We start from the raw sequence: 22,571 nt of genomic DNA on the forward strand, positions 1-22,571 counted from the left end.
CCAGCCCCATATGAGGAGTTGGGGAAAACGTGTTCTTTCAACTTCAGCCAATCTCTAGTAAGATCATCAATCCCTGTGTGTTCTGATTCAGAAGTTGCTTGACTCTTTTCTGGTGTGTGGAAAGTGGAAAAGGGCCAAGACTAAAACAGGGTTCAAAAAAGAACTAATAAATTCTTGGAGGATAGGGCCATCAATGGCTATTAGACAAGATGGGCAGGGATGGTGTCCCTAGCCTCTGTTTGCCAGAAGCTGGACATGGCTGACAGGAGATGGATCACTTGATGATTCCCTGTTCTGTTCATTCCCTCTGGGGCACCTGGCATTGGTCACTGTTGAAAGACAGGATACTGGGCTAGATGGACCTTTGGTCTGATCCAGTGTGGCCGTTCTTATGCTACAGTTTCTAGATCAACAGAGTGAAATCACCTCTGGAGCTTTTCTCAGATTTGGAGGCTCTAGGAACACATGAAGTCCAAGGATAATGACTACAAACAACAATCACAAGTACAAAGTTTTATCTGTACTACACGTTTTTTTAATCAACTTTTTAATTTACAAAAGGCATTTGCCCATTTTCTTCTGTTATATACAAGAATAATTTTCTCACCTATTACCTCTTTAACTTATTGATAAAACCTTGTTATGAGTAGTTGGAAATGATGGTGCTCAGGTCTGTGTTAAGCCACATGGTTGCTTGCATCTACATGGTGCCATTTGCCAGGCTCCACTTATGGTGTCTGCAGACTTGTCTCCACTAGATTTACCGACCGAGCAGGGACCACATCGATTCCAGATTACTGTTCCCACCAGAGTTCTCCTCTCTTGAAAAGGTCACAGTGGGGACTTCTTTCAGCCCTCCTGCGCCTAGGACCACCCTTGTTTCAGACGTCTCCCTTCTGGGATGAGGGCCACTCATCTGGACATCTACACTGCTCAGGGTACCTGGACCCCACAAGAGGCAGGCTACATATAAACTTACTGGAACTGAGGGTGGTCTGCCTTGTGTGCAAGGCCTTCCTTCCCCTCATGCTGGACAATATCACTGCGGTAGTTTATATAAATAAACAGGGAGGAGCAAGATCTCGTCTCCTCTGTCCGGAAGCTGTCAGACTTTGGAATTGGTGTGTTAGGCACCACATCACAATACAGGCTGTATACCTTCTGGGTATTCACAATGCCCTTGCAGACAAGCTAAGTAGAAGATTCTCTGCAGATCGTGAATGGGAGATTCATGACTCAGTCCTAACTATGATATTTACACAATGAGGTGCTCACTATGAAACCTCTTTGCATCATAGATGAACAGAAAGCTTCCCCATGTTGTTTTAGGGGAGCCATAGATCGCAACTCACAGGGTGCTGCTCCCCTGCTGTCTTGGATGGATGGCTTCAGATCCTCCTATCCACCCCCCCACTCCCACAAGTTACAGAGAAAATTGATATTGACTTTGTCACTGCATTTCTCATAGTACATGAGTATCATTCTCATGATTCATGGAACTTCTAACCATGTCCACCCACCCATTTATCAGGACCACCCATTTCTGGATCTCCTAATCCAGCATAGGGGGAAAATCAACCACCCCAATCTGGGCTCATTCCCCTTCACAGCCTGGTGTTTGGATGGGCTTCGGAAATTGAATGGGGGCAGAGCATAAGCATTCTGAAAATCCTTAACCAAAGTAGAAAGGATTCTGCTAGAACCTGCTACCTAACCAAATGGAGGTACTTTTTGGCATGGGCATGACTCCACCAACATTTGCTAGATACTATGGGCATTGTGGCTATCCTGGACTCTCCTGTTCTTGAAGAATTCAGGTCTAGCTCTTAGTTTGCTGCAGATACACCTAGAACCAGTGAAAGGATGTTACGATTTATGAAGGTCTTGATCAGGACCTTCCCACCATTCCTTAAACCTATGCCTCAATGGGACCTTAACCTTGTCCTATCGACACTCACAGGACCACCCTTCAAACCTATGGCAACATGTGCCATGACCCACCTGTCCATGAAAGTGGCGTTCTTAGTGACCATCACTTCAGTCAGGAGGGTTAGTGAGCTAGGAGCCATCATTGCAGACCCTCCCTGTACAGTGTTTCACAAGAGAAATTTTCCCTTTGGTACACTCCAGATTTCTCCCCAAGATTGATTCTGAGTTTTACATCAATCAAGCAATACACTTACTTGTATTTTTCCCGAAACCCCATGCTTCCTCCAAAGAGAAGAGATTCATTTCCTTGATGGCCAGTGCACCCTGGTGTTCTATCTTCAAGGAAGCAAATCCATTAAAAATCTCTGATTATTGAGATTTTTGCAAACATCTTTGCTGCTAGCTTCCTCGCACCCTCCTGCAGTCTGAACACTGCTTGCCAATCACCCAGGTGTGGAATACACCTAGGTACCATCACTTGAAAAAGAAGTGGAGGTTACTTACTGTTACTGGAGGTTGTTTGAGATGTGTGGGCCCTAGCCGTATTCCACTACTTGCCCTCCCTCCCCATCTGCTTCACATCCTGTTGGATTTGCAATAAGAAGAGAAACTGGAGAAGCGTTGACTTGCATTGACTCTTATACCCTCAGTCAGGAGTAAAAGGGGAGCTACTGCGCATGTCAATGAATACTCCTTTTGAAGAATTTCTGGACTCTGGCTCATGGTAATACAGATAGGGACCACATATCTCGAAGAACCTCCAGTTACGGTAAGTAACCTCCACATCAGGGATGGATGGGCATACTCCACTCTTTACTGGATTAACTGATTTTTTTTATTTTTGCTGCCTCCAGGTTAGAATCACCCCTGTCACACAGCCTGGAGCTCCCCAGATGGATGGTAACACCTGTCACAATGTTGTTTCTGAGGTACCTGAACCACCCTTCCACCATCACTGAGGCAGTGCAGGGCTGGAGTTAAGACCCCAAATCCTTGTCCTTTCTCTGACTGTCTTCTGTGTTGGACTTGCAGGTGATCTATGAAATAGAGTTCAATGGGACCCATGGAATCCAGAATGTCTCTGTCCAGCTGAAAGTGACCAGTGTCTCTGGGAACTCTCTACAGCAGCGGTTCACACTGCAGTTCTGGGTCAGTGCCCTAGTCTCACATGGATCCTTGCAAAGGCTGGGGTTAGTGCCCTGACTTCATTTGAGTCCTTGGGTGAGGAGATCTGGTTAGTACCATGAGAGCATGTGGACCCTGAGGGATCAGGGGTCAATGTCCCAGTCTTATATAGGTCCTGTGGCGTATTGGGGTCAGTGGTTTGGTCTTGGGTAGGCCCTCAAGGTAGGGGGAGGTGGGCTCAGTGTCCTGATCTTGTGCAAGGTTGGAGGGGCTTGGTGTCCTGCTCTTGCATGGTCTCTGCGGGAGGGGAGGGAAGAGATCAGGGTCAATATTTTTGTCCCAGGCATGTTATGTAAAGAGAGGATAGGAGGCAGTGCTGTATTTCACTTGTTCTGAGCAAAGCTGCTGGTGTCCTTTCCAGGTGTTACTTGACCTGTGCCCTGGCAGTGGGGGTTGGGAATTGCCCTGAAGGGTCAGTGACCTTTTCCAACCCCTTAGGTTCTGAGGCTGGAGGACAAAGCTGGGAAATATTAAATCTGTCAGTGAGTTAGTGCTAAAGAGGCCCACTCTCATGCCAAGTGGCTACAGTGTAACGTGGGAGGTGTGGTGAGGTTGTTTGGTTGACTCAGAACAACAGAAGCTTGTTGAGGTAATCCCCAAAACCCCTCTCCAGTAAGGACAATGTAATAAGTGTGTGTTTGTGAGTGGAGAATATCGGGGACCCAAAACTTCAGGGCTGTGGAAGGGCAAGGGTGAGTTCTTCCTTTGAGTATCCTCTGCATATTCCCACTCATGGGAATGTTCTGACCAGAGCAGCTGAAGGGTAAAATTCTACTAGAAGTAGCCATTGGAGCATCCATGCGCCTCCCTTGCTCGTTCCCCTTCTTTCCTTCCCCCACGAATTCCAAACGTTCTAGGGCAAGGGATTAAAAGGAGCATGGTGCTCCATTGCCTCCAGCTATGGCCAGCTGGATGATTACATTGTTATATTTCAGAGTAGCAGCTGTGTTAGTCTGTATTCGCAAAAAGAAAAGGAGTACTTGTGGCACCTTAGAGACTAACAAATTTATTTGAGCATAAGCTTTCGTGAGCTACAGCTCATTTCATCAGGCAGATCTGTCTCAGACTATACTGACAATTGAGCTAGTTACTGTATCTCAGAACACATCAGGTATGTTACTACAACCAGTCAGGCTGACGGCTTCTCTGAGAGTCAGTCAAGAACTGGAAAGGGTCAGGAGCTCTCTGCTGCTGCATCCTACAAAGCCCTTTTGGCATTTATGGAGAAGAACTTCTCTCCACTCTCCTTTTCCAGGAGATTGTATTCCCAATCTGAGTTACAAATGGATCGGGGCCAGTAGAGAGAGTTGGATTACAGATCAGAATAAGGGAAAACGTCTTATAATCAGTTCAGTGCTGGCCTTCTGGATCCACAGGCCCAGAGAGATTTCCAACCAGATCCATCAGTAGGGTTTTGGTCCGAGTGGCCTCAGATTGGTCCTGCTTTGAGCAGGGGGGTTGGACTAGGAAGGGATGAGTTCAGACCTTCAGCAAGACAGTATCAGGAGGACAGTTCAGTTATTATATCCAAAGGACTAGGACAACCAATGCAGCTTACTCAGAGCAAGTCATCTCTGGAAATAGGTGAAATATTCAGTGAGGAGGAACTGGATCTGGGAGAGTCTGAGTCAGAAATTAAGGGATGTGCCTTCTCTGGATGAAATGTGGGGACATCTCAGTATCATCACCATCTGAAGATGCTGTAGCCTTTATGAGTTAATATCGAGACTGTCAAAGATGTTAGATATTCCTTCTGTTTTTGTGGTGGAATCATTGAATCCTATCTTCAGGGTCTTTGGGGCAGTGGCTAATCAATGAGTCACACTTCTCTTGTAGAGGGATAGCTTCAGCAAGCAAGGTTGTCTGGAATTTCAGACCATTCAGCACTCTATGTAAGTTCCTCAAAGAAATACTGGCTTCATGTCCCTCCGCCTCTTAATTTGTTGATGGTCGAAGTGGTACTTCACAGATCAAAAGGTGCCCAAGTTCACTTTATTCCACCAGATGAGGAAGGGAAGATGGCTGCATATGTTAGGAAGAAAAATATATTCTTCAGCTGCATTAAACATTCTCATGTCCAGCTGTTGAAGCTGTTGTGGCTGGGTACCAATACACTCTTGAGCAAAATGTCCTCTTTTCTTAACTCTGTGTTCCTTGGAAGTGCATTATCAAATGCTGTTTTGACTGAAGACTGAATATTGTCAAGCAACAATTGAAAGCAACTCTTTGACCCCTCAGATTACTTGTCAGCAAGGTCGGTAGTTTTGGCTGTCTCACTAAGGAGACACACTCTTAAGACCAATGGGGATTCCCTCATGAGACAAAATGAGGATCGAGGACCATCCATTTGAAGGAGAAGGTCTGTTTATTATTCAGACTGATGAGGTATTAGAGAAGATGAAAATGTAAGATCTTTTGCTAGATCAGTGGTTCCCAAACTTGTTCTGCCACTTGTGCAGGGAAAGCCCCGGCGGGCCGGGCCGGTTTGTTTACTGGCCGCGTCCGCAGATTCAGCTGATCGCGGCTCCCAGTGGCCGTGGTTTGCTGCTCCAGGCCAATGGGAGCTGCTGGAGGCGGTGTGGCAAAGGGACGTACTGGCTGCTGCTTCCAGCAGCTCCCATTGGCCTGGAGCAGTGAACCACGGCCACTGGGAGCTGCGATCGGCTGAACCTGCAGACACAGCAGGTAAACAAACCGGACAGCCCACCAAGGGCTTTCCCTGCACAAGCGGCAGAACAAGTTTGGGAACCATTGTGCTAGAGCTTTGTTTCTTTAATACAGGGAAGAGGCCACATTCAATTCCCATTACACACGTATCTAAGGTAATACGCCACCTTCATCTCCTTCACTTCGTTACAATTCTCAGAGAAAGGCATATCCTTTCCATCCTCAATATTATTCCCCCCACCACCAACTACAACAGAGAAAGAAATTTAAGCCTCACAATAACAAAGGGAATGTTTCATCTTTGTTCTCTGCAGTTCATCTAAGACATCAGATTTGACATAAGGACACAGAGCTTCAAGCCAGTCCACCTGGACATGGTTTATCCATAGTTTGGGGTCCAGTTTTTTATTACCAATGGGAGTTAACTTCTAAAATCCATCTGTTTGATTATATTATTTCATGCATGTACATAATTCAATTCAAAACCTTTTCTCACAACAACCCACCTGCTTCATATCTGGGCAGAGATCAAAGTCATCTCAATTTGTTCAAAAATGAAGGTTCAGTCTCTGCTCCAGTTAAGTGCAATACAGGTAATTCATGAGATCATAGAGGGAAGGAGTTTTACTCATGTTAATTTTTCTTATCCCAAAAAAAGGTGAAGGGCCTTCACCCTATTTTGGATTTAAGTAGATTAAACACTTTTATATAAAGAAATTATGTTTCTACATGCTGCCTCTAATTTATATAATACTCTTTCACTCCAGGGTTGGTTTGCCGCTGTGGATTTAAAAGACGCATACTTCCACATTTCATTCTTTAAGACCATGGCAGTAGTTGTTGTTGAAGAGGACCATTTTCAGTACAAGGTCCTCCCTTCGAAGTTGTCCACAGCCACTTTGGGTGTTTACAAAATGCCTGTCTAAAGTAGGAGCATACTTAAGAAGGCGGGGATTGTATTGTATATCCATACCTAGAAACTGGTTAATAAGAGTCATCCAAGGAAGGGATCTTACTACATGTATGTCAGATATGTTCACTGTTTGTCAATCTGGGATTACAGATAAATTGGGAAAAGTCATGTCTAAACCCTACTCAAGGGACTCTTTATAGGAGCAATCTTGCTTTTATCTGGGGGGGAGAGCTTTTCTCCCAGAGGTGAGATATATCAAAATAAACATATCTCCTCTTCCAGTTATCAAGACAACCCCTCAGTTGCTGGGTCTATTGGCGTTAACCACAGCAGTGACTCTTTATGCTCATCTTCAGATGAGAGATCTTCAGCACTGGTTATCAAAGAACTATGAACCAGTGTAGATGACGATGTGATTGAAAAATATTAATTCCACAACAACGGGTTAATGGGATGAACAGACAATCAAAATGCAGTGAAGTGTACACCTTTCTGTCCCCTATACATTAGTACACAGATCACCGATGCACCTACCTCAGGATGGTGAACCCATCTGAACAAGAATCATTGGAAAGAGATCATTGGTCACCAAAGGAAAGGAATGTACATAACAAAATTTTAGAACTGAGAGCAATCAGATTAGCTCTCAGGTCTTTTCTATGTCAAATAAAAGAAGTTGAGGTAGTAACCTACACTAGGACAGTGTTATATTATCCAAACAAGCGATTCACTCTGTGGAATTTATGCAGAGAGGCCAAGAGTCTTTGTAAGTACTCTATAGAACATGATATTAATCCGGTAGCAATTCACATGGCAGGAGAACAGAACACTCTTGCAAATCATCTGAGTAGATCATCAGGTCAGATTCACGAATGGTTCTTGAAGGAAAAAGTAGTGAATCACCCTTTCCGTTTATGTGGGGAGCCCAATAATAGACTTGTTTGCATTCCGCAGCAACAGGAAATATGAGAGCTATTGTTCTAGCTGGCAGAAACAAGGAATCAGTATTGAATGCTTTTCTAATACAGGGGGGTCAGGCCTAAGGAATGCTTTTTCCTCATTTCCCCTTCATTCAGAGAGTGATAAACAAGAGAGACAGGACAAACCAGGGTGATTTGAATAGCACCAGCATGACCCGACAGCAGTGGTAGCCGGCTTTGGTACATCTGTCACAAGGATTAGTAAAAAGAAAAGGAGTACTTGTGGCACCTTAGAGACTAACAAATTTATTTGAGCATAAGCTTTCGTGAGCTACAGCTTACTTCATCGGATGCATTTGGTGGAAAATACAGAGGGGAGATTTATATACACGCACAGAGAACATGAAACAATGGGTTTATCATACACACTGTAAGGAGAGTGATCACTTAAGATGAGCCATCACCAGCAGCGGGGGGGGGGAGGAGGAAAACCTTTCATGGGGACAAGCAAGGTAGGCTATTTCCAGTAGTTAACAAGAACATCTGAGGAACAGTGGGGGGTGCGGTGGGGGGGAGAAATAACATGGGGAAATAGTTTTACTTTGTGTAATGACTCATCCATTCCCAGTCTCTATTCAAGCCTAAGGTAATTGTATCCAGTTTGCAAATTAATTCCAATTCCGCAGTCTCTCGTTGGAGTCTGTTTTTTGAAGCTTTTTTGTTGAAGAATAGCCACCCTCAGGTCTGACTCCAATGAGACTCCACAGACTCCAACGAGAGACTGCGGAATTGGAATTAATTTGCAAACTGGATACAATTACCTTAGGCTTGAATAGAGACTGGGAATGGATGAGTCATTACACAAAGTAAAACTATTTCCCCATGTTATTTCTCCCCTCCACCCCATCCCCCACTGTTCCTCAGATGTTCTTGTTAACTACAAGAAATAGCCTACCTTGCTTGTCACCATGAAAGGTTTTCCTCCCTCCTGCCCCCGCTGCTGGTGATGGCTCATCTTAAGTGATCACTCTCCTTACAGTGTGTATGATAAAACCCATTGTTTCATGTTCTCTGTGTGTGTATATAAATCTCCCCTCTGTATTTCCCATCAAATGCATCCAATGAAGTGAGCTGTAGCTCACGAAAGCTTATGCTCAAATAAATTTGTTAGTCTCTAAGGTGCCACAAGTACTCCTTTTCTTTTTGCGAATACAGACTAACACGGTTGCTACTCTGAAACAAGGATTAGTGGAACCTTTATCACTGATACTAGACTTGTTAATGCAATAAACAGGGAAGGTCTATCATCTGAAACTTTCAGTCCCTTCTCTTGATTGCATGAGGAATAGAACCTTTAGAGGTACTAGAAGAAAGCCTTTTTCTAGAAGGAATTCACATGGATGTGCTGTAGTCTTAAATGGAATAAGTTTCTATTGTGGATTTCCATGTATAATGTGGATCCTTATATGGCACCAATTACAATTAATGCTAATATATAATTATCTTAAGAAGACACCTCTGTCATTATCTTCAATTAAGGTTAATCTCTCGGCCATATCATGTATCTGTAGAGGGAAAATCAGTTTTTACTAATGATGAAATGTAGAGGTTTTTGAAAGGCCTTAATAATTTGTATTCTCCAATAAGAATTCCTATGCCCTTCTAGGATCTGAATGTATTACTAGCATAAATAATGAGACCTCCCTTTGAACCTCTAGGACGGGGTGGACAAACTACGGCCCAGGGCCCGCATCCGGCCCTTCAGACACTTAAATATGGCCCTGAACCTCCTGCTGGGAAGCGGGGTCCAGGGCTTGCCCCACTCTGCACATGCTGTGGCTCCGTGCGGCTCCCAGAAGCAGTAGCATGTTTCCCCTCTGGCTCCTATGCGTAGGGGCAGCCAGGGGGCTCTGAACGCTGCCACTACCCCTGCCCCAAACACGCGCCCACAGCTCCCATTGGCTGGGAACTATGGCCAATGGGAGCTGCAGGGGCGACGTCTGTGGACGGAGCAGCACACCGAGCTGCCTGGCTGTGCCTCTGTGTAGGACCTAGAAGGCGGACATGCCGCTGCATCTGGGAGCTGCTTGAGGAAAGTGCTGCCTGGAGCCTGCACCCCGATCCTGCTCTGATCTCCCTTGTGCCCTCCAAACCCCTTGGTCCCAGCCCAGAGCACCCTACTGCACCCCCAACCCCGCATCTTCCGGTCCCACCCAGAGACTCTACCCCCACCCGGAGCCCTCCCCCTGTCGCCCAGCACCCCTGCCCCCTTCTGGAGCCCCCTCCCGCTCCTTGAACTTTCATTTCTGGCCCCACCCCAGAGCCCACACCCCCAGACGGAGCCGTCACCCACTCCCACACCCCAACCCCCAATTTTGTGAGCATTCATGGCCTGCCATATCATTTCCATACCCAGATGTGGCCCCTGAGCCAAAAAGTTTGCCCTCTCCTGCTCTAGGGAGCTGGTCTCTATTTAACCTATCTGTAAAAACTCTGTTTTAGCAATCCCTTCTGCCAGATGCATAAGTCAATTGCGTGCATTAATGCTGATCCACCGTTCAGTGTGTTTCATAAGTATAAAATGGTTCTTCGCACTCATTCAAAGTTTTTACCAAAAATAGTCTCCGATTTTGACATAGAACAATCTATAGTTTTACCATTTTTCCCCCAAACTCCATACTTATGTTGGGGAAGTTAAATTTACACACATTAGTTTATGAGGAGAGCATTATCTTTTTACTTAGGCCATGTCTACACTAGCACTTATGTTGGCAAAACGTTTGTTGCTCAGGGGTGTGAAAAAAACCACACTCCTGAGCGACATGCGTTTTGCCAGCAAAAGTGCTTACGTGCACAGCTTTATGTCGGCAGGAGATGCTCTCCCACTGACATAGCTACCACTGCTCATTGAGCTGGTTTTATTATGTCAATGGGAGAGGTCTCTCCTGTCGGCATAATGCAGCTATACGAGTGCTCTTACAGCAGCACAACTGTATCGATACAGCTGTGGTCCTGTAAGCTTGTAAATGAAGACATGGTGTTGGACAGGACTAAACAATTTAGACAGTGCTCAAGGCTTTTTATAGCTTAGGGACCAAAAAACAAGGGTAAAGCCATTTCTGTACAGATTCTAGGTGGGTTAGGTTAGGTATTTATGTTCTTATCCTCAATTTATAAAATTAATAAGAACATAAGGATGGCCATACTGGGTCAGAATGGTCCATCTAGGCCCAGTATCCCTGTCTTCTGACAGTGGCTAATGTCAGATGCTTCAGAGGGAATGAATAGAATAGGGCAATTATTGAGTGATCCATCCCCTCTCGTCCAGTCCCAGCTTTTGGCAATCAGAGGCATAGGGACATCCAGAGCATGCAGTTGAAGGGATTATCCTTTCCTCAAGGCATCAAAACTCATTCATCTAGATCAAAGTCAACTTGCATCACTTTCCCTAGACATGTTCCTTTCTTAGAAACAAGTAGAGCAACAACTTGGGATACTGTCCACATTTTTACTACACATGACTCTTTAGACTTGGAATCTAGATTGGAGGCAAAGTTTGGTAGAGCAGTCCTGCCTTCCTTGTTTAACTAGAACTCTGGGTCCTACCATCCTGGGTCAAAGTACTGCTTATTAATATATCCCATGAGTGGAAATATGCAGAAGACACTCAAAGGAAGAAACAACGGTTACTTATGTGTGACCAAGGTTTTTTGAGATGGACTCTGCATAGTCTTACTCCATGCCTCCCTTTCCCCATTGCCTCAGAACCCTACTTACCAAAGGGCTTGGAGTCACGGGGGAAGGCACTGAGGCAGTGGAATGCCACACTCCTTTTTAAGCCTTGCCCTGGAATGTCCAGAGTTTGGGAGGGGGAGGGAGGCAAGGGAGGCATGTGGCTGCTCCAATGGCTACCGCAGTAGAATTTTACAGTTTAGGTCGCACCACTCGAAGCATTCCAATGAGTTGAATATGTAGCATCCATCTCAAAGAAAATGGGTTACAAGTAAGTAAGTTCATTTCTGGAGAACCACCTAACTCCCTATGGAGACAGTGTAACATGGATCATAAGTAAAAAGAAAAAGAGTACTTGTGGCACCTTAGAGACTAACAAATTTATTTGAGCATAAGCTTTTGTGAGCTACAGCTCACTTCATTGGATGCATTTGGTGGAAAATACAGTGGGGAGATTTATATACACACACAGAGAACATGAAACAATGGGTTTTATCATACACACTGTAAGGAGAGTGATCACTTAAGATGAGCCATCACCAGCAGCGGGGGGGGGAGGGAGGAAAACCTTTCATGGTGACAAGCAAGGTAGGCCATTTCTAGCAGTTAACAAGAACATCTGAGGAACGGTGGGGTGGGGGGGGAGAAATAACATGGGGAAATAGTTTTACTTTGTGTAATGACTCATCCATTCCCAGTCTCTATTCAAGCCTAAGTTAATTGTATCCAGTTTACAAATTAATTCCAATTCAGCAGTCTCTCGTTGGAGTCTGTTTTTGAAGTTTTTTTGTTGAAGGATAGCCACCCTCAGCTCTGTAATCGAGTGACCAGAGAGATTGAAGTGTTCTCCGACTGGTTTTTGAATGTTATAATTCTTGACGTCTGATTTGTGTCCATTTATTCTTTTACATAGAGACTGTCCAGTTTGGCCAATGTACATGGCAGAGGGGCATTGCTGGCACATGATGGCATATATCACATTGGTAGATGCGCAGGTGAACGAGCCTCTGATAATGTGGCTGATGTTATTTTCTTTGTTGGGCCTGTCCTGTAGTAGGTGACTTCTGGGTGGTTATCCTTCAACAAAAAAAACACCCCACCCCCCACTGTTCCTCAGATGTTCTTGTTAACTGCTGGAAATGGCCTACCTTGCTTGTCACCGTGAAAAGTTTTCCTCCTTCCCCCCGCATGCTGCTGGTGATGGCTCATGTTAAGTGATCACTCTCCTTACAGTGTGTATGATAAAACCCATTGTTTCATGTTCTCTGTGTGTGTATATAAATCTCCCCACTGTATTTTCCACCAAATGCATCCAATGAAGTGAGCTGTAGCTCACAAAAGCTTATGTTCAAATAAATTTGTTAGTCTCTAAGGTGCCACAAGTACTCCTTTTCTTTTTGCGAATACAGACTAACACGGCTGCTACTCTGAAAAATGGATCATAAGTGTGATTATAGAATTCCTCAGGCTCTAGTACCCTGAGTTGCAGAAAAATCTTAGGCAGTGGGAGTCTGATGCTTCAGCAACTGTCTCTGGGGCATGGGTACCTAGCGTGTCAGGGAACGCTGCAGTTTGGCTTGCCAGCTCTTGGGTTGCAGAGGTGCTGGTAAGTATGGAAGAGGATTCTGAGATAGACCAAGGTAGGGGTTTTGTTTTTAATGAGACTTTTAATAGGGTGATTTAAAAAAAAAAAAAAGCTTTAGTCACACTCAGCCTTGCCATAAGTAGGTTTGACTCCCTTGTCTGAAAAAGAGTTTTCCTGTTTATCCCATGGCTGAATTAGATCAGTTGTGCTGAATGAAGGTCTGAGCTACCTGGTGCTGATGGTGTCACTTCCCTTTGTAACATTTTCTTTCCTTCTCTCCTGCTTTTCTCTTCTGCTTGCCTCTCAGCAGAGCAGGACCCCTTCATATACCTTGCCAAGAAGCGGAAACCCTGGTTATATCATTGGGGCACCACTCTTGTCTCTAAACAGTGGTACCAGGCAGCAAGTATCCTTTCTGATATCAGGTTTTACCTGACACCATCACCTTCTAGCGTAGCTGTACCCTTTAGATTTTGGATTAACTGGGGAGGTGTTACGTGAGTGTCACATTGCAGCCTTTGTCTAACCTTTCTCTTGGGGATAGTGGGAAAGGTTCTTCAACGGGGGTCTCTAGGCATTCCTATACACATGAAACACCTCCCCTAAGCTCATCCATTAGGTCATCACCCTCTCCCTGTTCAACTCCCTCCTGAACACCCGCTTCTACCATCACTCCTACAAGAAATTAACCTGCTGACTATAGCAACATTGTGAGTACTAAGGAATATCTATGAAGTTAACACAGTGCTTGTTTGGTTTTTTGGGTATCTGCCAAGAGGTAGCCATGTTCCACTTTGGGTGCTTTCCTGTACGCTGTGTCCATTTCTCTGTATATTTCTTCATAGCAAGAATCATGTTTGGGAAGCATTGGAAAGCACTACTGGAAGCAAATAACTGATAATAATATTGAAGGTGTCTTGACTATGACTGGATTAGAATCATGTATAAGAGTTAAGAGGGATTTTAGGGATTCTCTAACTTGTTGAGGGTGTCGCTGGCATGTTTGGGTGGGTATTTCTTTGGTCACAGTGGCTAACTTGGTTAGGAGTGGGTTAGGTACATGTGCTACAATAACTGGCACTGTTGGTAGGAGGTTTCTACTAATTAAGCGATTATTTTGTTGAGGACTGTTTGGGTAATCCATGCTGTTTAACTTCCCTTCTATTTGGCTTCTTGACACATAGCCCCTTCCCTCAGGTGACTATCTTACAGAGCCAGGGTGATGGAATATGCTGTCAGACTCTCAGGTACAAGGTACAATTTGGAATGAATGTGAGAACAAGCTGCCATCTCAGGTAACAAATTCCACCATTCCTTCCTCCCCAATCCTCAGACAAGTTTGCAAGTAGCTTGGGTAGCACCCTCTCTTGTCATTGCCACACAGGGTTTGTAGAGCTCAGGTTTTGCTGTGGAGCTCATGGAGTACCTTCATTGTAAGTCCCCATATTGGGCTCGGATAATCTCTCCCACGCATGCCTGAAGGCTTTGAGCAGTACTGTAGACAAGGAACCTCTACAAGAGAGAGCCCTCCAGAGCAACTTGAACACTAATTGTGGAGGTCTGTTGGGGAGGTTCTGAGGCTCCAGTTCTAGGCATGTATTTCATATCACAATACAGGAATGCAGGGCTTGGATTCAAGGAGTAGTATTATAATAGTATTAAAGTAGTATTATAATTAGGAGTAGTATTATAATTAGGCTTGAAAGGATTAGATTTTTATTATTCAAATCAGCAAAGATCCATTTTGCACCATATACACACAAGCTGATGAAAAATATTTCCATTGATAATAATGGACATTTACAGATAGGCAAAGTAAAAAAAGTGCTACTTAAGAGTTTGATTTGAAGCTATTTACTTTGTATGTTTTGACACGTGATGTTGACAATGTGTTTTTTAATGGTTATAAAGCTTGAACTTTTTGAATCTCAAGATCTGCTTGTGACTGGATCGGTCACAGAGATCCCCTTGGGACTGTCACCTGATGTGCTGAAATTACCTCTGAGCCCATTTTCCCTGCCAGCTTGGGACTCCAGAATCCCACCTTGTTGACCCAGAAGCACTAGTCCATTTTACTCTGTATAAAGCTTATACAGGGTAAATTCATAAATTGTCCGCCCTCTATAACACTGATAGAGAGATATGCACAGCTTATATTAATTGTATTAATCACTTACTCTGGGTTTACTAATAAACAAAAGTGATATTATTAAGTATAAAAAGTAGGATTTAAGTGGTTTCAAGTAATAAAGTCAGAACAAAGTAAGTCACAAAAGCAAAATAACACAAACTGGCAAGTCTAAGCCTAATACATTAAGAAACTGATTATAGGTAATATCTCACCCTCAAAGATGTTCCAATAAGCCTCTTTCACAGACTAGACCCCTTCCTAGTCAGGGCCCAATCCCTTTCCCCTGGTACAGTCTTTGTTGGATCCAGCAGACATCTCAGGTGGTAAGCAGGAGTTTTCTCATGATTGGCAGCCTCCTTTGTCCTGTTCCACCCCCCTTTATAGCTTTTGCACAAGGCGGGAATCTTTTGTCTCTGCCCACACCCCCACCTCATCAATGGAAAAGTACTAGGATTAAGGTAGATTCCAGTATCATGTGACATGGTCACATGTCACTGTAAGACCCCTAGTCTCCATTCTTCCTGGGTTGGCCCACCTACACAGGAAGGTTTGCAGGTAAATAAACTATTTACAACCAATTGTCCTAGTCAATGGGAGCTATCAAGATTCTAAACCACCATTAATGGCCCACACTTTGCATAATTACAGTAGGACTTCAGAGTTATACTTCATATTTCTAGCTTCAGATACAAGAATGATACATGCATTCAAATAGGAGGAATATATTTAGTAGGTTATAACCTTTGTTATGATACCTTACAAGAGACCTTTTGCATAAAGTATATTCCGGTTGCATCATATTCACACTCATAAGCATATTTCCATAAAACATATGGAGTGCAACATCACACTGCTGTCATTGTCTGACCACAGCCCTATAATTTTCCACAACTGTGCAAATTTAAATGGACAAAATTGAGAAAAATTACTAAAATAAAAATTGATTTCTGTAAAGTGTGTATATGTAAAATAACATAGGAATGGTCAGACCAATGGTCCATATACCCCAGTATCCTGTTTTCTGACAGTGCTCAATGCCAGATGCTTCAGAGGGAATGAACACAACAAGGCAAACATCAAGTGATCCGTCCTGTCTCCAATCCCAACATCAGGCAGTCAGAAGTTTAGGGACACCCAGAGCATAGAGTTGCATCCCTGCCAATCTTGGATAATAGCCATTGTTGGACCTATCCTCCATTAACTTATTTAATTCTTTTTTGAACTCAGTTATACTTCTGGCCTTTAGCACATCACCTGACAACATGTTCCACAGATTGACTGTGCATTGTGTGAAGAAGTACTTCCTTATGTTTTGTTTTAAACCTGCTGCCTATTAATGTCATTGAGTGACCCTGGTTCTTGTGTTATGTGAAGGTGTAAATCACACTTCCCTGTTCACTTTCTCCACATCATTCATGATTTTATAGAGCTCTGTCATATCCCCCCCCCTTAGTCATCTCTTTTCCAAGCTTTTTAATCTGTTCTTGTGTGGAAGCTGCTCCATACCCCTTATCATTTTTGTTGCCCTTCTCCGTACCTTTTTCATTTCTAATGTATCTTTTTATGAGCTAGGGTGACCAGAACTGCAGTATTCAAAGTGTGGTCCTACCATGGATTTGTATAGTGACAGTATATTTTCTCTCTTATTATCTATCCCATTCCTAATGATTCCTAGCATCTTGTTTGCCTTTTTGAGTGCTGCTGCACACTAAGCAGATGTTTTCAGAGAACTATCCACGATGACTCCAAGAACTCCTTTTTTTTTTTTTTTGAGTGGTAACAGCTAATTTAAACCCCACTATTTTGTATGTATAGTTGGGATGATTTTTCCCAGTGTACATTACTTTGCATTTATCAACACTAAATTTCATCTTCCATTTTGTTGCCCAGTCACCCAGTTTTGTGAGATCCCTTTATAACTCTTCGCATTATCTTGAGTAATTTTGTATCATTGGCAAACTTGTCACCTCACTGTTTACGCCTTTTTCCAGATAATTTATGAATACGTTGAACAGCACTGGTCCAAGTACAGATCCCTGGAGAACACCATTATTTACCTCTTTCCATTCTGAAAACTGACCATTTATTCCGACCCTTTGTTTCCTGTCTTTTAACCAGTTACTGATCCATGAGAGGACCTTCCTTCTTATCCCATGATGGCTTACTTTGCTTAAGAGCCTTTGCTGAGGGACTTTGTCGAAGGTTTTCTGAAAGTCTAAGTAGACTGTTTCCACTGGATCACCCTTGTCCACATGTTTGTTGACCCCCTCAAATAATTCTAATAGATTGGTGAGGCATGATTTCCCTTTACAAAAGCTATGTTGATTCTTTCCCAACAAATCCTGTTCATCTATGTATCTGATCCCACTCTGTTCTTTGCTATAGTTTCAATCAATTTGCCTGGTACTGAATTTTGTCTTACTAGCGTGTAACTGCCAGGACCACCTCTGGAGCCTTTTTTAAAAATTGGTGTCATGTTAGCTATCCTCCAGTCATCTGGTACAACAGTTGATTTAAATGATAGGTTACATACTATACTTCGTAGTTCTGCAATTTCATCTTTGAATTCCTTCAGAACTCTTGGGTCAGTACAATTTGGTGCTAGTGACTTATTACTGTTTAACTTGTTAGTTTGTTCTGAAACCTCCTCTGTTGATACCTCAATCTAGTTCCTCAGTTCCTCAGATTTGTCACCTAAAAAGAATGGCTCAGATGTGGGAATCTCCCTTGCATCTTCTGCAGTGAGGACTGATGCAAAGAATGGCCTTGTCTGTTTGGAGTACTCCTTTAGCACTTCTATCATCCAGTGGCAGGCTTCCTGCTTCTGATGTACTTTTTGTGTGTGTGTGTGTGTGTGTGTGTGTGTGTGTGTGTGTGTGTGTATAAAAAATGAATTCTGACAAACCTTCATTATAATGAAGTACTCCATGAAGTGATATTCCTACTCCATGATTTACAGGGTCAATAATTTGGTTCATTCTCTTCCTGGTGATAGTGGAGATACCCTCCTCCCCCAACAAACAAAAAAACCCCATGGTGACAGGATATCTGAGGCACTCCATCAGTCTCCTCAACATGCAGCAGATCATTGTCAGTGTTTTGTGCACTCTTCTTCTCCCTTTTACTTTCATGGAGGACATGGGCTGAATCCATACAGAATTGAACACTAACATTTCCAAAATTCCTCCATGCAGTCATTACCAAAGTAGTAGACACCTTGAATTGGGGTCATTACTGAGGAAAAATGCTCTGTATTAAGAAGGTTTCAGAGTAGCAGCCGTGTTAGTCTGTATTCGCAAAAAGAAAAGGAGTACTTGTGGCACCTTAGAGACTAACAAATTTATTAGAGCATAAGCTTTCGTGAGTGAGCTGTAGCTCACGAAAGCTTATGCTCTAATAAATTTGTTAGTCTCTAAGGTGCCACAAGTACTCCTTTTCTTTTTGCTGTATTAAGAACTGGCTGCTTCTCTGCTCCAAAGGACTCAGACTGCCAAAGATGTGTTCTGTCTCATTTCCAGCATATCCCAAACAATGGAAGATGGAAACTGTAGCTACTTTCAGGAGAAGCTGTACCAGGCCCTCCAAGGGGTGAGCAGCCCACAGGCTCTGGCCATAATTGGCAGTGCTGAGCCAACCCAGAGAGATCAGTGGACCAGCCTCATTGTCCGGAACTGCAGCATGCAGGTAATAAGAACGGAGGGCCAACTCTGAACCCAAGTTCTTCTCTTCTGAGCTCAGCATGCAAGATTATATTGCTTTGGGGATTGTGGGAGTGGGAGAGAGTCAGAATTTGCTCTTTCTTCTTTGTTAGTAGCTCGCTACTGGAGTCAAACAGGATATATATTACTCTGTGTGTCAGACCACTGACCCAGTTCAGGGGCCCTAATGCATACAAATAGATGTTGTTGTTCCACACTCATGCTGTTTAGAGGCTCCTCTTTGATTAGGCAAGCAGGGAACCAGCAGGATTAACTTTTGTAGCCCCATATTACCAATGTATAAATGGATAGGAGAGGTCTAATACTACAGCCAATGTTTTACTGGCCAGTTCTGAGACTGTGCAGTAGAGCTCACTCTACCCACTTCTTTGTTGCTGTTATAATGCTAGTATTGTAATATTTGTGTTAATATTGGCCTCTGTCTGACCACTGAGTTATCCTGCTGAATTGTTGTCCTTTGAGACTTACCCTTATCCAGTGTTTATCTGTCTCAGGGCTGATCTACACTAGAAAGTTAGGTGGATCCAGCAACATCACTACCCTTTAGGGAGGTAGTTAAGCTGACTTAAGTCCTAATACAGACAGCCCTAGGTCAACCTAGCTACAGCCTCTTGGAGAGATGGATTTACTACAGTGACAGAAGAACCCCTTCTGTCGCTATTGAGTCTACACTATAATGCTACAGCAATGCAGCTGCAGCACGGCAGCTGTGCTAATGTAGCATTTCTAATGTAGACCTAGCCTAAGATTAAGAGGTGACTGGATCATAGTCTTCAGGTAACTACATGGGGAAGAGATTTCTCATAGTAGGTGGCCCTAATTTAGCAGAAACGGTCAAAACAAGATCCAGTGGTTGGAAACTGAAGATGAACAAATTCAGACTAGAAATAAGGTGCACATCTTTAACGGTGGCGGTAATTAACTATTAGAATAACCTTAGTTAGAAATATGGTGGATTCTCCATTACTTGAAATCTTTAATCAAGACTAGATATCTTTCTAAAATATATGTTCTAGCTCAACCAGAAGTTATGTGCTTGATGCTAAAATTAGTGGATGAGGTTCTGTGGCCTTTGTTATGCAAGAGGTCAGACTAGATTATCTTAATGGTCCTTTCTTGCCTTAAAATCTATGAAAACATGTAGGTTCCCCCTTTTTTTTTTTCTCAGGCTGGGAATTGTGCCTCCTGCTGTATGGTTCCTGTGTCCTTGAAGATCCAGGTATTGTGGGCTGAGGTGGGTCTCCAGTCCAACCCACAAAGTCAAGTGCTGGGAGCACGGTATTCGTATCAGTGTCAGTCTCTGAAGGTATAGCACCATTATTATGCACCTCCACCCCCAAAGGCCATAACATGGGGCATATGGGTTACATGAAGTCTGAGGGATCCTTCATATAGCTCTGGTATTGAAGGGTTGGAATTCACTGGATCTTACCATTTGTCCACATAGATTGGCAATGGCAAGTATTTAATGCTTCCACAGAAGACGGTGGTCAAAATCTCCCATAACCTGGCAAGTGTCTGAGTCACTACTCTTCTTTGAGCTTCAAACTCATTCCAGATTAGTGTGCTTTTGAGAAGAATACCTTGATCTGGACATTTCACACAAAAATAAAAAAGAAAGGAAGGAAGGAGACACTAGGAGACACTCCACTCCCTGGTACACCTTCCTTACAGCAGGAAGAGAAATTTTGCACCAACTGCCATGGCAGACTGCAAGCCTTTAGCATGTAAGCTCTGCTGATCCATGATGGACTCTTCCCTCTCGTCAATGGAATTAGCCAGTGCCCTTTCTGTCAGGGGGAAGTGTTGCATTCCTGATAATTGTGTGGTGTGAAAATAGTTTTCATTGAAGATACGCAAGTCAAGGGATTCATTGCTCAAACTTCACTTGCTTGAGCAATCAAGTAGCATCACCTCAGATCTGGAGGAAATATCCACCCCCAAAGAACCAAAGAGAGGTTCTGCTCAGCAAGTGCCTCTCCAAGTAGACACCACAGTCTGAGCAGCAAGAAGGTGGGGAAGGGAAACAAACACCAAAATTGGCACTGACTACATTGGTGCCAGTCCCCCCAGTAACAGGACTGTTGATGGAGCCAGTTTTAATAACCACCTTGGCAATGGCAAAGCCATCCCCAGAGCCAACACACCAACACATGGGTGAAGCTGAGAGAAAAGACCAAGTGGAGGCCAGATGCAGCTTCAGACATTGGCAAGGGAGGAGAAGAAATGCCACTCCTTTGAGGACAAGTCCTTCAGCAAGGGAGTAATGCTGAGTGGACAGGCATCACAGACGTCAGTACCAGCAAAGGCACTGGCACAGGGCCTAGATACACTCACAAGAGTAGTCGAGATCTTCCTTGAGGGTGACATTGTTACTGACTCTTCACCAGAATCAGTATTTAACGATTCTGCATCGCCATTTGAGAAATATTATTCTTCCTCATCATTACCAGTTTATGCATTTTCTCTGGCATTGACCAGAGAAGCCTCCCTGCTACCATTCGCAAGCAACCTTAGAGCCTGCAGAGGAGGTGCTCCCCACAGGGCACTGATCCAGCACAGGTGTATAGCTGATCCCCTTCCTACAGATCCCAGAAGAGGAGGAGATCAGGTTTCACAGTGGCATCACTGCCTGGACCACCAACACCAGAATCAGAGCTCCCAGGCCAAGACTTGGGGGCAGAACAGCCACAACCTCAGAGTCCACTAAAAGAATCTTCACTGTAATTTAACAAGGGAGTCCATTCAGCCCCCCTCCCTCCAGTCAATGATTTCAGGGCATTCCAGGATCTCCAGCATGTATTGTGGAGAAGTTGGATATAGAAATGATAGTCATTCAGGAAAAGTTACGCAAACTCTTTGGCATCTTGACTAGGTCAAATCCTACCAAAATCACCCTGCCCACCAATGAGGATATACTGGAACTGGCCAAAGCCCTCTGGCAAACCTCAGACACTATTCAGTCAACTTCCAGGAGGGTGGAGAAGCATTCTCCTTCAAGCTCCTGTGCATGTGGATCTCACTTATGGTGTACTGATGCCCTGCACAGGAGTTTGGGAATTTTTCTGTAACAGTGTCCTATAAGGGTTCCCTCGTGCTTCCCCTCCCAACAGTATAAAGGGCTGAGTGACTCCAACTGCAAACTAGTTCCTTCTGACCACCCTTTTCAGAGTGTCGGAATCTCTCAGTGTTCCTCCATTTCCTATAATAAGTTTTGGATTAGGATAGAGAGTTTGCTTGTATCTGTAGTAATTGGTTTAGGTTTTTTTCATATATACTTTATTTCTTTTTGACCCCCTGGTGCAATAAAATTAAAAAAAAAAACAATGCAGCTTAAGGCTAGGTCATTTAACAGCAAAGCTGCAAGGCTTTTAATAAATGCACATAAAGTTAGAGAATCAAAGCTTTGACCTTCCATAAGAAATAGTTTGAGAGCACCTTCAGACAGAGGCTTTGAGGGATCAAGGGACTTCAACCTCTTCCCTGCTCTAGTCATGCCTTCAGCGCTCAGGAGATGATAGAGATCTCTTCTAGCCACAAAGGTCTTAAGAGACCTCGTACATTGATAAAGAATCTGCTGTAACAGACTGAGTACATGTTGGAGCGCGCAGAGACCCCTGCTGCCTGTGGAAAAAAGAGACAAGATTCTGGAATGTCAGCCCAGACCAATAGTGTTCAGCCTCCCTAGTATCATGTAAGAAGTCAGACAAGCATGTGCCAATGGCGTCTGAGTTGCCATTGAAGCATTCCTCTCTCCCAGCACTGTTGTCAGTTTCACCGTAGCCTCTGG

General features: G+C 43.8%; 1 protein-coding gene across 3 annotated transcripts in view; it reads left to right on the forward strand.

Annotated features, from left to right (window-relative positions):
• Positions 1–22,571, forward strand: part of TCTN3 (tectonic family member 3) — an 81,470-nt gene that overhangs the window by 46,239 nt on the left and 12,660 nt on the right. For 2 of the 3 annotated variants that reach the window (XR_006282556.1, XM_038411024.2), the window contains exons 7-12: positions 2,784–2,858; positions 2,962–3,078; positions 13,239–13,337; positions 14,129–14,226; positions 18,581–18,746; positions 19,950–20,087. Coding sequence is in view for 2 of the 3 variants with exons in the window: in XM_038411024.2 (XP_038266952.2) it covers positions 2,784–2,858; positions 2,962–3,078; positions 13,239–13,337; positions 14,129–14,226; positions 18,581–18,746; positions 19,950–20,087 (693 nt within the window). In the remaining variant the exon portion in view is untranslated. The remainder of the gene's footprint in view (positions 1–2,783; positions 2,859–2,961; positions 3,079–13,238; positions 13,338–14,128; positions 14,227–18,580; positions 18,747–19,949; positions 20,088–22,571) is intronic. The other variant, XM_038411025.2, reaches the window with a different exon arrangement.

The sequence above is a fragment of the Dermochelys coriacea genome, chromosome 7 (assembly GCF_009764565.3).
Source record: "Dermochelys coriacea isolate rDerCor1 chromosome 7, rDerCor1.pri.v4, whole genome shotgun sequence".
Classification (NCBI taxonomy): Eukaryota; Metazoa; Chordata; order Testudines; family Dermochelyidae; genus Dermochelys; species Dermochelys coriacea.